The 11,621-nt window shown below is 42.3% G+C and overlaps 2 protein-coding genes and 1 long non-coding RNA gene across 3 annotated transcripts; 2 read left to right on the forward strand and 1 right to left on the reverse strand.

Moving 5' to 3' along the window:
- The first annotated feature begins 6 nt into the window (after positions 1–6).
- On the forward strand, positions 7–304 carry LOC131879479 (uncharacterized). The gene is made up of 2 exons (XR_009373157.1): positions 7–155; positions 226–304. It is a non-coding gene; the product is annotated as an uncharacterized LOC131879479 (long non-coding RNA).
- A 1,084-nt stretch (positions 305–1,388) lies between these two features.
- Positions 1,389–3,855, forward strand: LOC131879347 (zinc finger protein 420-like). Its single transcript, XM_059225638.1, has 2 exons — positions 1,389–2,628; positions 2,692–3,855. Exons 1-2 carry the CDS (start codon positions 1,593–1,595, stop codon positions 3,789–3,791), a joined length of 2,136 nt encoding a protein of 711 aa, XP_059081621.1. The 5' UTR covers positions 1,389–1,592; the 3' UTR covers positions 3,792–3,855.
- On the reverse strand, positions 3,745–7,395 carry LOC131879346 (reticulocyte-binding protein homolog 2b-like). The gene is made up of 6 exons (XM_059225637.1): positions 7,233–7,395; positions 7,035–7,161; positions 4,628–6,483; positions 4,306–4,554; positions 4,110–4,228; positions 3,745–4,019 (listed from the first exon to the last, which is right to left on the reverse strand). Exons 1-6 carry the CDS (start codon positions 7,393–7,395, stop codon positions 3,876–3,878), a joined length of 2,658 nt encoding a protein of 885 aa, XP_059081620.1. The 3' UTR covers positions 3,745–3,875.
- Between the last annotated feature and the right edge of the window lie 4,226 nt (positions 7,396–11,621).

Consider the following 11,621-nt stretch of genomic DNA (forward strand, 5'->3'; position numbering starts at 1 on the left):
ACAATCCCAATGCCGTTCATGACAAGTCTCTGATGGACGGCTTAAATCTCATGAGTGCGCAAATGGTTCAAACTCAGGATGCCAAGGGTTCTCGTGCAGTTTCGACCTCATCTACCTCACAAGCCCCGCCATCCATCTCTTGGCCCAAGAAGAATGTAAGTCATTGGCCGAAAAGGATCACCTCGTGAAGGAGAATCTAATTCAAAGGTTTTATCCTTTTTTCAGAACATTCCTTGAATGGTTTAATCATTTCATTGCCTTTTATAACATTTTCACATGAAATATATTGTACGCCTTGTCTGGATTGTTTGCCGAGTTCCTCATGATATGCGTTCCATAAACATGTGGAACCACTTTCGAGCGGTGTGAGGTGTGTTCCATACTAGAAAAGAGGGAAAGGCGAGGAGGGCAACTCAGGGGTGCCAGATTATTTTCGCCAATAATCCCACTTGTTAATGCACTTTTTGACTTAACGAAACGTGAATCGAAACCTTTTCATAATAGCTTAATGTTAACAAAATGGGCTGCGTTGATTCACTTGATTGATCACTCTAAGGGGAGCAACATTCTTGTGTTAACTACTACTCCTCAAATAAAATTGGTAACAATGTATAATTGATGATTATTTTGAAGGGTTTGATTTCGATTACATATATATTTCGAATGTATTTTGAATTTTGTTAATCATGTGTATTTTGATTTTCATTGATAAAAATGAAAAAAAAATATTTGAATTGTACTTCAAATCATTATGGGTAATTGATTATTATAAAAAATATCTCGAATTTAACAAATCACAATATTGTCTTTCGAGTAGAATAAATGACAATTACTTACCAGCCAAACGTAATTGATTTTAATTCCTTTCAAATTGTTGTTCAATTGCATTTCATACATTTCCATTTCCTTTCAAATTTTGGCCAATTTTTAACCTTTTTTTTCGTCTTTTTGCTTCACCACAAGTCTAGGGAACAAAAATGAAGCGGACGGGAAATCATCCTTGTAATACAAATTAAGGGCAAGAGTCAGTCGTTTTTTAAACCTCGTGAAAGTTCATTAATGATTTTGGTACACATTTATAAATGTTCATGTTTCTCTAATTTCAAACTTTGATTTTCCAGTTTTCATTTCCATTTCCTGTCGAACTTTCTCAAAAATATTGAAATAAGTGTCAGCTTCTTCAAAGAGCACCTAAGAGCAATCTGCTACTTAGTGGGCAAACAATGTCAGCCATTTCCTGGCCTTGATCCTCGGCGTCCCTGTTGTTCACAATTGAGAAAGGCTACAGATCCACTCATGTTTCATGTTCGGATGGCTTGCACCACCACTTTCGCCTTCTCCTCCTCCCTCCCCCTTCATATCTAGTACAAACATACATACGTACTACATACTACACACGAGCCGTCGTCTGTGCATGTGAAGGATAAGAACGGAGAGAGGATCGGAACACGTACTCGCACTAAATGTTCCAGAAAATTGGGTTCGCCCCATCCTTCCTTGCTTCCTTCACTTTCTCCTTTTGGGGCCAACGGGAGATATCAAGTTTACACGAGTGACACGGTGGAATAGATGATGACGATGGTGATGAGAGGATGGTGCTTCTAAAGTGTGATCCTGTCCTTCGACAAGATATTCTGACAGATATCTTGGGTCGGAATGGGTTCGCTGATGTGTCTTTGGTGGCCAGAGAGCAAGCCTTTCCGGCACATCGGATTGTCTTGGGAGCCATCTCGCCAACCATTCGGCAAATCCTGGACGATGCCGACTATAGTGAGGCCAGAGAGGACAACGGTATGGTCGAGATCCACTTGCCCGATTTTCATGGTGATCAAGTCAAAGCTTTTCTGGATTTCGTCTATCAGCCCAATCGGTATATGAATGAAGTTCCAGCTATCGATCTAATATCGTTTTTGGAAATTGACACGCAAGGTTCCTTTCCGGTCCAAGTTCTCGGGAAGAGAGGAAGAAGACCTAAAGGTCACAAGAAGGATCCATCGCCCCATTCAATCTCGCCTCGGAAGCGACTCCGCACCAGACGAGTCCAACCTTCGTACAATGAATATGGCGACGATTTTGAAGAGGATTTAGGTGATCCTCCACAATCCAATGGACCCCCTCTCCGCCCAAATCTGATTCGGGATGAGCATTTGGACTTTGAAGGCGTGGAAAGTCTCCTGTCATCTCAAGTGAAAACTGAATTATTAACCGATGAAGTAGATGACATCAAGATGGAAAGAGTGGAAGATTCCGAATTTTGGACCTCTCAAGAAGTGCGAAGTTTACTTGAATCGGGCTCAATGAACGTTTGGTGTTTGGATTCGGTCGGAATCGAGAACTATAAACAACAGTCCAGCCAGTTCAAAGCCGAATCCGCCTACAGAGCCTTGTTTGGTATCCAAGAAAGTGAGGGAAGAATTCTCGGACGCCTTTTGGCATTCAGTGATCCAACGTCTGAAGAGATCGAGTCTCAATTTGAGGACTCGATTGGTGCTATGAAAGAAATTGCTGGATTCTCCAATGGCGATCTGCTCTTCCAAACCGTGTTCTTCACTCGCCAAAACATGTCTCCTCCAAAGAGTGTAATTGATTTGAGAAACTCACTCCAAGAGAAAATGGAAAAGCTACCAAGTAAGTTACTTTGTGCGCCAAATAAGAACCCTGCATAAACAGTTCTCGTTTTGAAATTTCCAGGTGATCAAATACAAAAAATGATGCGAGGAGATCATGTGCGCCAGACCATGGAACGAACCAGCATGAGGAGGAGCAACCTCTGTAATGGTTTGTCTATCAATCAAAGTCAAGCCCTCCAAAGTACAACTAATCTGAGCCATCAAGACATGAGCGATGTGATCCTTCTTTACTTCGATTCCCAATCAAAACAGATCTTCCTCAAGCGCCTTGAATTGTCTAACGAAAGGATCTCGGAGAGTGCCTCCGTATGGATCAAAGTGCTCTTCGACGTGTGGTGCACATCTAGCCATTTCCTGGAGAAGTCGCCGATGCTAGTCAAAAAATTCGAAAGCGTGTCAGAGCCCATGACCATCTACTATGCTGGCAAAGCCATTATGGAAAGTCGAGAATTCAAATGTCCACTTTGTCCCGAGGTGTTCCCATTGATTACGCAGGAAGGTCGAAATCGATACGAATCTCATCGAAACGTCCACGAGATCCAGAACTTCTCTTGCCAGTGTAACGTACTCTTGAATACCACCGTGGATCGAACGAACCATATCAAGCTCTTCCACTCCAATGGAAAGTACAAACAATGCTCGGATTGCGAGTTCATTGGCACCAATGAAGAGGTCACCATCCATAGGAACCAGATCCATCAGACCTACATTTGTGACGTGTGTGGTCATGTGAGTGAGAATGTGAAGAAACACAACAATCATATCCTCAAGCATAAAGTGTTCAAATGTAAAGAGTGTGGCGAGGAGTTCGTCGGCTCTTCCAAGTTCAGCCATCATCGGGCGGATGTTCACGGAAAAGAGTTCAGTTGCGAAGAATGCGGCAAGATTATCAAAGGCCGATGGAAGTGGCTGCAACACGTGAAGAGCACTCACGGCGGCAATCGGTTCATGTGCGATATATGTGGTCAGGGATTCAAGCATAAGCTGACCATGAAGAGGCACAAGATCAGCGTGCACATCAAGAATCGGCCCTTTGTCTGCCGTTACGGCTGCGGAGCGGACTACAACGACGAATGCAATCTTCGGACGCATGAAAAGCGAAGGCACGGGGGGATTTACAAGAAAGGCGATTCTTACAAAGATGTGTACAAGAACCTGTGACCGGAAAGCGTCAACATACACATTCCAGGGTTATAGAATACATGATTAGGATTGCTAAGCTAGATTGGAGGTCATCGTCGTTTTTTATAAGTCAATATAGTAAAGAGATGTCTGGGTGAGGATGAACAGGATGTTCTGGCTCTTGTCACATTGCACATCAACGATGTCCGATTGGGGTACGGCAATCTCCTCCAGGACTTGTCCATCCAGCGGGTTCATTTTTAGAACCTAGGAAGAAATAATGATAATCATGGCCACACTGTCACTCTCCAGCATTCAGCTTCGTCAAAGAGCAGAAGGAAATGAATGATATGATACCTTTCCGAGATCGGCCATTCCGATCCACAGCATCCCGTGCCTATCAAAAGCGAGACCACGTGGTCGCCCTTCATTTTCATAGCCCTTGGTCTTCAAATCTACAACCACACCTGCATATTCTGTAAAGCAAGAAGGAAATAGTCTCAGCCGGACATGCTGGCCAGGAGATTACTGGGAAAGGATCAAGTCATGTTACCGATTTCTCCTGATTTAAGTAAGTAGTCCATCTTGACCACGTTCTTGGTCACTTCGTCCACATAATAGAGCTCTTCCGTTCTTGTACAAAAGCCAATACCGCCTGGCCGACAAAATATGTTATCAGCATTCCGGCGTCTCAACTGATTGATGTAGAAGTACTCATCCACTTTGTTCCTCTCCAAGTTGAAGCTGAGTAAGTAATCGTCGCATGGATAAGGTTCGAGTTGATCTCTTAGGTCCACGGATGCTTGAAAAGGATCATAAATAATAGTAGCTACTTGTATTAAGATTAAACAAGACAGCGCAATGACGTCACTTACCAAAGATAACGCGTTCTCCAGCGTCTTTGATACCGAACTTGAGGGAGTGGTATCGATTCCGAAGAGTGACATCCTTATCAGAGTGGTCCATGAAGACATCGCTGTATTTTTCGTTGGCATTGAAATAGATGCCACTTGACAAGGTTGTGTCAAGGCCAACCAACAGTTCAGTCATATTGGCAATACTCGACAACGGCACTGCAATGCCCACAAGTCCTTTGGTCTTGACCTGAAACACTTCGTGCGGATAATTGTAAACTGGTGGAGCAATTGACATCACAGCTTCCCCTCCCTCTAAAGTATCGATGAGCTCAAAATCTTCATTGGGATTACTGACAACCGGCTCAGGGTCGTCGTGCATGATCTCAGGCTCAGATTCTTCTTCGTGAAACATGACTGTCTCTGTTGTGGAGATGGTTGAGGTTGAAGAAGTGGTAGAAACTGTCGATTGCTCAGTTGTCGGCGTGGGAGCAGTGATTGGGCCACTTTCTGTGGACAAGGTCGAATTCTCGTCGGTGATATCATGGGTGGATGTGGGTTCCTCTGCAGATGGCACCAGTGTGGTAGGGTCTTCACTCACGGTTGTGATCTCGTTGGAGTCTGATGCAGGTGTGGCATCATCGGAGTAAGGCACTTCCTCTTCGGTTTCAACCTGCCGACCAGATCTAAGGCCCGATTTGAAAGCCAATCGTCTCTCCAATTCAAGTTCTTGCAACCTTCTCTTGAGCTCCTTTTCCACCTCTCGAGCGATTTTGTCTTTGATATCCTCAAACTCCATGGGGCTCTCTTGCTCTTGATCATCCTCTTGGTATTCTTGTTCATCCGCTTTGTTCTTATTTCGTCTGTCCAATTTTGATTGCTCTCTCAGTCGAATTTTTTGGACACGCTCTTGCTCTTTAATCCGTTCTTTTATTCTCTTTTCCTGCTCTTTCTGTTGTTTCTCCATTTCCTTCTTCTGCTGTTTGAGATATTTCTCCAACTCCTTCTCCTCTTCTTTCCGCTTCTTTTCCATTTCTTTCTCTTGGTCTTCCTTTCGCCTTTCGATATCCTTGAGCATCTCCTCCTGAAGTTTGGCAATCGCATCAGTCCGATCCTCGGCTTGATCTTCCATGTCATCCAAGCGGTCCTCCAGCTTCTTGAGCAGACGTTTTTTGAACGAGATTTCCATCTTGATTTGTTTCTCCCTATGTTTCAAATCCTCCTTTTGCAGCTCAAGCAAATGTTTAGCCTCGGACAAGGATACCTCCATTTCGGCAATATCTTGATCCGACATGGCGTCCGAATGTTTGACCTCTTTTTCCATATCCTCTACTTGGTCGATTTGATCCTCGAGGGCATCTTCTTGCTGATCCAACGAGTCCAACTCAGCTTCCAAAGCCTCGACCTCAACAGAGAAACGATCCAATTGAGCTCTAAGAGTACTGATAGCTGTCTCATTCACCGGATGAGGGAGGTCTTCAATTTCCTCTAAGATATCAGCCTGATCCTCTTCACCCATGGTTTCTTTGAAATCCCCAGCTATGATTTCCATGAGGGATGGTGGAATAGCCGATTGATCGATGGGCATTGGAACCACGTTCTCGTCGCCTTCTCGGATATTAGCCTCCAATATCTCGGTCTCAACCATTCGTTTTCCCAAGTCAGGGATCAGAAAGCGGAACACTTGGCGAGCATAGGAATCCGTCACATACAAAGCACCTTCGCTGTCCAGGACTTGAACTGAGCCCGCTCGATGGAATTGGTTGGACACCATTGTGACCACCTCATAAGGCTTTTCACGTTTGGGCTGGACGAGATTGAGGTCAATGGCACTTTGGACATCTTCCGTCTTTCGTTTATACAACTGAACACTGGGCCTGAGGCAAAATGAAGTGGGTTCAGCATGAGTGAATTCGGCAAGGTGTATTCTAAGGACGGCTTTACACTAGGATGGAAAACCGAGATTGAATCCGGTTTGAGGATTGAAGTAGGACTAGTGCTGGGGCAAAAGACTTGAGTCCAGCAGTCTTTCTTTCATTGGACTCAAGTCGAATAAAAAGGCTCATACCCTCAAAACTGGCTCGAGCAGTGTCCGGTAAACTTTATTCTCCACCGATTAGTAGACGGTGTTACTTTTTAATCTTAACCTAACCTAATAAAACCTAACCTAACCGATCCTAAGCTAACCGATCCTAACCATACACGATAGTAATAACCCTTAAAGTCTCTACATAAACCTTTTAATATTTTGCCACAAATTTAGAAATGAGCTCTGCCAACTAAGAGGTGGGGAATAACGTTTATCCACTGGTCCAGTTCAGGGACTCTTTAGTGTCCTTGACTAGTACAACTTCAATCCTCAAATTGGATTCAATCTCGGTTTTCCATCTTAGTGTAAAGCCGCCCTTAGTCACGTTCCAACTCTCACCCTTTAACTCGGATCCGATATCTGTCCTGTGGAAACGCGAATCGATCCTGTTCCTCCACCAATACTTTTGGTTTGGCATTTTCGTGCTTGGCAATGATGAACGAGGCATAGGACACTGGATTGCCATCTGAATAGTGAGTGCAGACTTGATGTGAAATCCCTCCCATGAGTGCTGTCTATTAATTAATTGATTCATACCTGTCGGGTAGGTCTGAAGGTCCTCACTAAGAGGCCTTGGGTCTACGAGGTAATGGGTTCGATGACCATCGTTGGTGGAGATGATCGTGGTTTTGGCATTGGAGGAGGATTCGCTCAGGATAGTCCCGAAACAAATGAACGCAATCCACAAGCGCCCTTTCATGACTCGAGAAAAGTGTACGTCTGTCTTGCTCAGCTCCTCAGAAGCTTCTGCCTTGATGACCCAAGTTCAAAGTACGGAAAGAAAACCATCCACCCATCCATCCATCCATCCACTCTAGGTATCCACGCAAATTAGTCGTCGCACCTCCACAAACTCGTGACTCGGTATCTGTGCATACATACAAAGATATACCGTATACAGTTGGTAGAGAGTTGTGTCTCAAGCACTAGATTACAAAGCAAGTTTAAAGGATTTGAATAGGTTCGTAATATAGAAATAAGATGGTGATTGCTACATGGCAGCGTTTATGCAATTGAAAGTGAACATCCCAGTCAATGAACCGCATATCGCGCATGCACATTTTGAACCGTCTTAGAAAGTTGCTTTATTGCCCCGAGATCCGCCGCTCGCCGAGTCCAAGAGTCCCTCGCTCGCTCAAACATTTGCTGCTCAATCAATTTTGGGTCGTCGGGTCTTTTGACTGAGTTTCACTCGCTCACTCGGTAGAAGCCTCTTGGTAGGCCCGTAGATTTGTGTTTTCACTCGAGGTGAGTTGCCAGAAGACGTCTCTGTCTATCCATCCATTTCATCTACCGTAGCTATCCATCCAACCAACCACCCAACCACTCTGAGGACTTGAGAGGAGAGGAGGATGGGTCATAAATGAACTAACCGTCCGTTTGTTTAGCATGTTTCGAACTGATCAGTCAAGCTTCCAAACGAAATGAAACAACTCCAAGTCACATCCGTGGATAGAGTTTTGAACGCACTTGGTAATCAAGAGAGTCATGCAAGCATTGGAGACTAAGCCTTCTAAAAACTGTGTTTCCCCATTTCCATGTCAGTGAAAGTGACAGCGGAAAAATAACATTTTAAGGAGGTCGATGCCAAAGAGCTTGCTGGCTTAGTAGGAGTTCTTCCCAGCAAAGAAAATTTCGAAATCCTTTTGAAAAGTGGACTAACACTAAGCGAATCCAGCTTTTAGCAGCTGCATGACCAAACCTTTTATCCTGAAAAGATTTTTTTTTTAATTTCATGTCTGGGGGAGGGCGAAAGCACAACCAAATACTGTATGACAATCATGGGGAATCACTAAAATTGAATTCACAACCACATTTTAGGGCCAAGCAGAGAGCGGAATAATATTTCATTTTTGAATGCATAACACAAATACTGGAAATAACGGATCCAATGAGACATTCTCGCAAAAAAGACTTTTAGACAAAAATGATTTCACCCTCCTCAGTGCTGCAACTGCAAAAAAAAAATTGCATAGGTCTAGATCTTCCAGATTAAGAATTCAACAGTTATGTGTATTTTTTTAAACATAGTGCAAAAGTGTTCAATTTGATTTTGATAACGTCTTAGTTTGCTTTTGAAAAAATGAAGACTGCTTCAAAACCTACAATGACCCATGCTCCTTTTTTCTCTGTTGCTTGATTCTTTTGCGACCTGAGCCACTTGCTTTAAATCTTATAGTTTTGTATTAATTTGCTCTCTGTTCTGAAATTATTTAAAATCAAGTTAAATTACGTTATCTTAAAAGAGACATAACTTCATAACTAGAGACAGTCAGAGTATGCGTTGTCCATTTTATTTTATGTCCTAAAATGGGTTAAGTTGCCCAAAGAGCATATTTGATGCATTTTGGGCATGTTTTGGCTGTGGGTAGGGGTAAAAAAAGTGGAGCTAAGTGTCTCAAAGCTAGCGCAAACAAGACAAGATTCGAATTCATAGATATCACGGGTACAAATCACGTTGTCAAAAGGTTATTTTTTATGGAGATGTGGTGAAATGATTGGTACAATTTCTGAGTTTTAGAGGTCCCCAGTTTTATTCAGTTCCCTTACCTTTCGTAACAACTTCTAGGTGCTAACCACATCCCCAGACAAAGAGTCAATCCGATACTGGAACTGTACAAAATCAAAAAAGATACGAAACTTGTCTTATTCTGTAAGTTTTCAAAAGCATTCACGAGCTTTGTCTCAACCCAGTATTTAGGGTCAATTGTAGTGACCTTAGAGGCTTCATGTGCGTTTTGAGAGCACCTTCAAGCCCCCGAGAATCCAGGCTAGTTAAAACAATGAAGTCCAAAATTCTCTTCTTTCTCGGGCTCCTTCATTTTCAATGAGGAATGATATTTAAAGGTTAGGTGATTCCTTTTTTGTCTTACCGCGAGGAGATAAAATAGTGTCAAATGGCCGGTTGGGCACTCTTAGGCGGCTTTTACTAGCTTGAGCCGTTATACGTATTTTTTCTCTTTTTTTAGCCCTACCGCGGCCTTAACCATGAATATAATCGTTTTGAATCAAAAAGTAAACTCTTTGGCACACTTTTCATCCAATAAAGTATTTATTTCTTGCCTGAAAAATTATGAGCGTCAAGTACGATAAATGTTTTAAATCGACGGAACTGATTATCAGAGTGAGTTTGCCTTTGCCGCTGCGATAGTACGAGCCACAGAGGAGCCGGCCAGTAGATAGGGCTAGTCAAGTAAACGCGTTCATGGACAACTGACGTTATTCCATGCAGTAAAATCAAAGACAACATGCCCAGCCTAACCGCACTGTGCATGCATTGGATTTTGACATTTTTTTCCATTTTACATGCTTGTCTAGACAATTAGCATTGTGGTATTGAGCCAATTTGATAGTGCGTTCACTAGTTAACACCAAACATGCTCATTTAGTAGGGTTTTGTGACACAACTCACTCAAAATCACTCGATTATGGAAAATTCAATGGGCGAATGGTGCGACTTGACTGTGATGTTTGTCTTAGTTCTCTCTCCCCAAAATACCCAAAATCAGGGCGCCGGACCACATTTTTCCTTGAATTTCCTTTACTTGACATCCCCTATTGAACGACATGAATTTGAAAAGCCCGATATTTGGCTCATGCGTGAGTCATTAATTTTTTTTTTTAATGAAGCGCGTGCCAAAGAGTTTATTCTTTGATTCAAAACTATGACACTCATGATGAAGGCCATGGTCGTGCTAAAAAAGGAAAAATATACATGTAACGGTTTAAGACAGCCCAAGCCGCCTAAGAGTGCCCGAACCTGATGCCCGAATTCCTGATCACTAGGGAGGGTAAAAACATTGCGCTAATAACGACCATATCTTTAAATCATATTTAATCGAAAAGCTGCAAATATTTATTACTGAAATGCACAAACATACAAATAGGACTTAGTGAATAGAAACTTTTAGTTTCTTAAAATGCACATTTGCCTTTTATTTGACCATAATAAGAATCTAGTTAGTCAACATCCAGCTTGCTAATTGAATTTTGCACTAATCAATCAGTGATCAACTTTTCCACATGTATGATGGTCACCTTAGAGTGGTTGTCAGAACTTGTCAATGACAAAGTGGTCTAATTCTCCTACTTCCTTAAACAAATGTATGTTTCTTTTGGTTCAATGATGGTCCTAATTCCTCATGCACATTCTGAAAATTCTGTGAAACGCTAAAAGCTAGATTCTATATTGTTGCGTAACCTCCAGCGGGTTACCCTGTGAGACCAGTCCAGATCAGTATGAAACATCCTGTAGTTAGCGCAACCATCAACCCGCCATAATAGAAAATGCCACCGAATCATATGTACTTTAGTTAGCAATGTTCGTGGATGACCCAGTTACAATAAAAAAGCAAAAAAATAGGTCAATTTTACACTTCTTCCTATTCTCTTCAATGGTCGTCCATCCCTCTTGATGAACCCGCCATATTTATGCTAGAAGCCAAGATGTTTTGAATTAGATACCATAGCACTCTAGAGTCGGACCAAAAATCTACGGATTCACGTGTTTGGTTCTTGAATTTCAAAAATATGATAAAATGTGCAAAATGTTACCCACGAGATTGAAAACGTCTAAATATTTACTTTTTGAGAAAATAGCCATAACATAAAAAAAAAATTTTTAATTGAAATTAAATGTTTTTACCCGCTCTACTGATCACCGATATATTCAAGGGATAGCTAAATAAGCCAACTCGAATGCGTTGGTGGATCGGATATCATTTGAAATCAAAGTAAAGTAAAAGTGAGTACGTTTTTAGTCTTGGAACTGCTGTGAAATCCATACCCAGTAGCGGAGGTCCGAATAACCAAGATTTCATCATTTACATCTACGCAACTGTCTTTGTACAGTCTGTGATTCCCCTCCTCCCTTTTTTCATATGCCAATTCTAGTCACCTTATTGTGATATCACATCCTAGTCAGCG

This window comes from Tigriopus californicus, chromosome 4 (assembly GCF_007210705.1).
Source record: "Tigriopus californicus strain San Diego chromosome 4, Tcal_SD_v2.1, whole genome shotgun sequence".
Taxonomy (NCBI): Eukaryota; Metazoa; Arthropoda; class Copepoda; order Harpacticoida; family Harpacticidae; genus Tigriopus; species Tigriopus californicus.

What these genes read in the sequence shown, in the direction of transcription:
- LOC131879347 (XM_059225638.1), top strand. Translation starts at nt 1,593, where the DNA reads ATGGTGCTTCTAAAGTGTGATCCTGTCCTTCGACAAGATATTCTGACA. An exon ending in GAAAATGGAAAAGCTACCAA is followed by an intron (nt 2,629 to 2,691) that starts GTAAGTTACTTT and finishes TGAAATTTCCAG; the next exon opens with GTGATCAAATACAAAAAATG.
- LOC131879346 (XM_059225637.1), bottom strand. Translation starts at nt 7,395, where the DNA reads ATGAAAGGGCGCTTGTGGATTGCGTTCATTTGTTTCGGGACTATCCTG. An exon ending in CCTTCAGACCTACCCGACAG is followed by an intron (nt 7,162 to 7,232) that starts GTATGAATCAAT and finishes CTCACTATTCAG; the next exon opens with ATGGCAATCCAGTGTCCTAT. An exon ending in ACTTAAATCAGGAGAAATCG is followed by an intron (nt 4,229 to 4,305) that starts GTAACATGACTT and finishes CTTGCTTTACAG; the next exon opens with AATATGCAGGTGTGGTTGTA.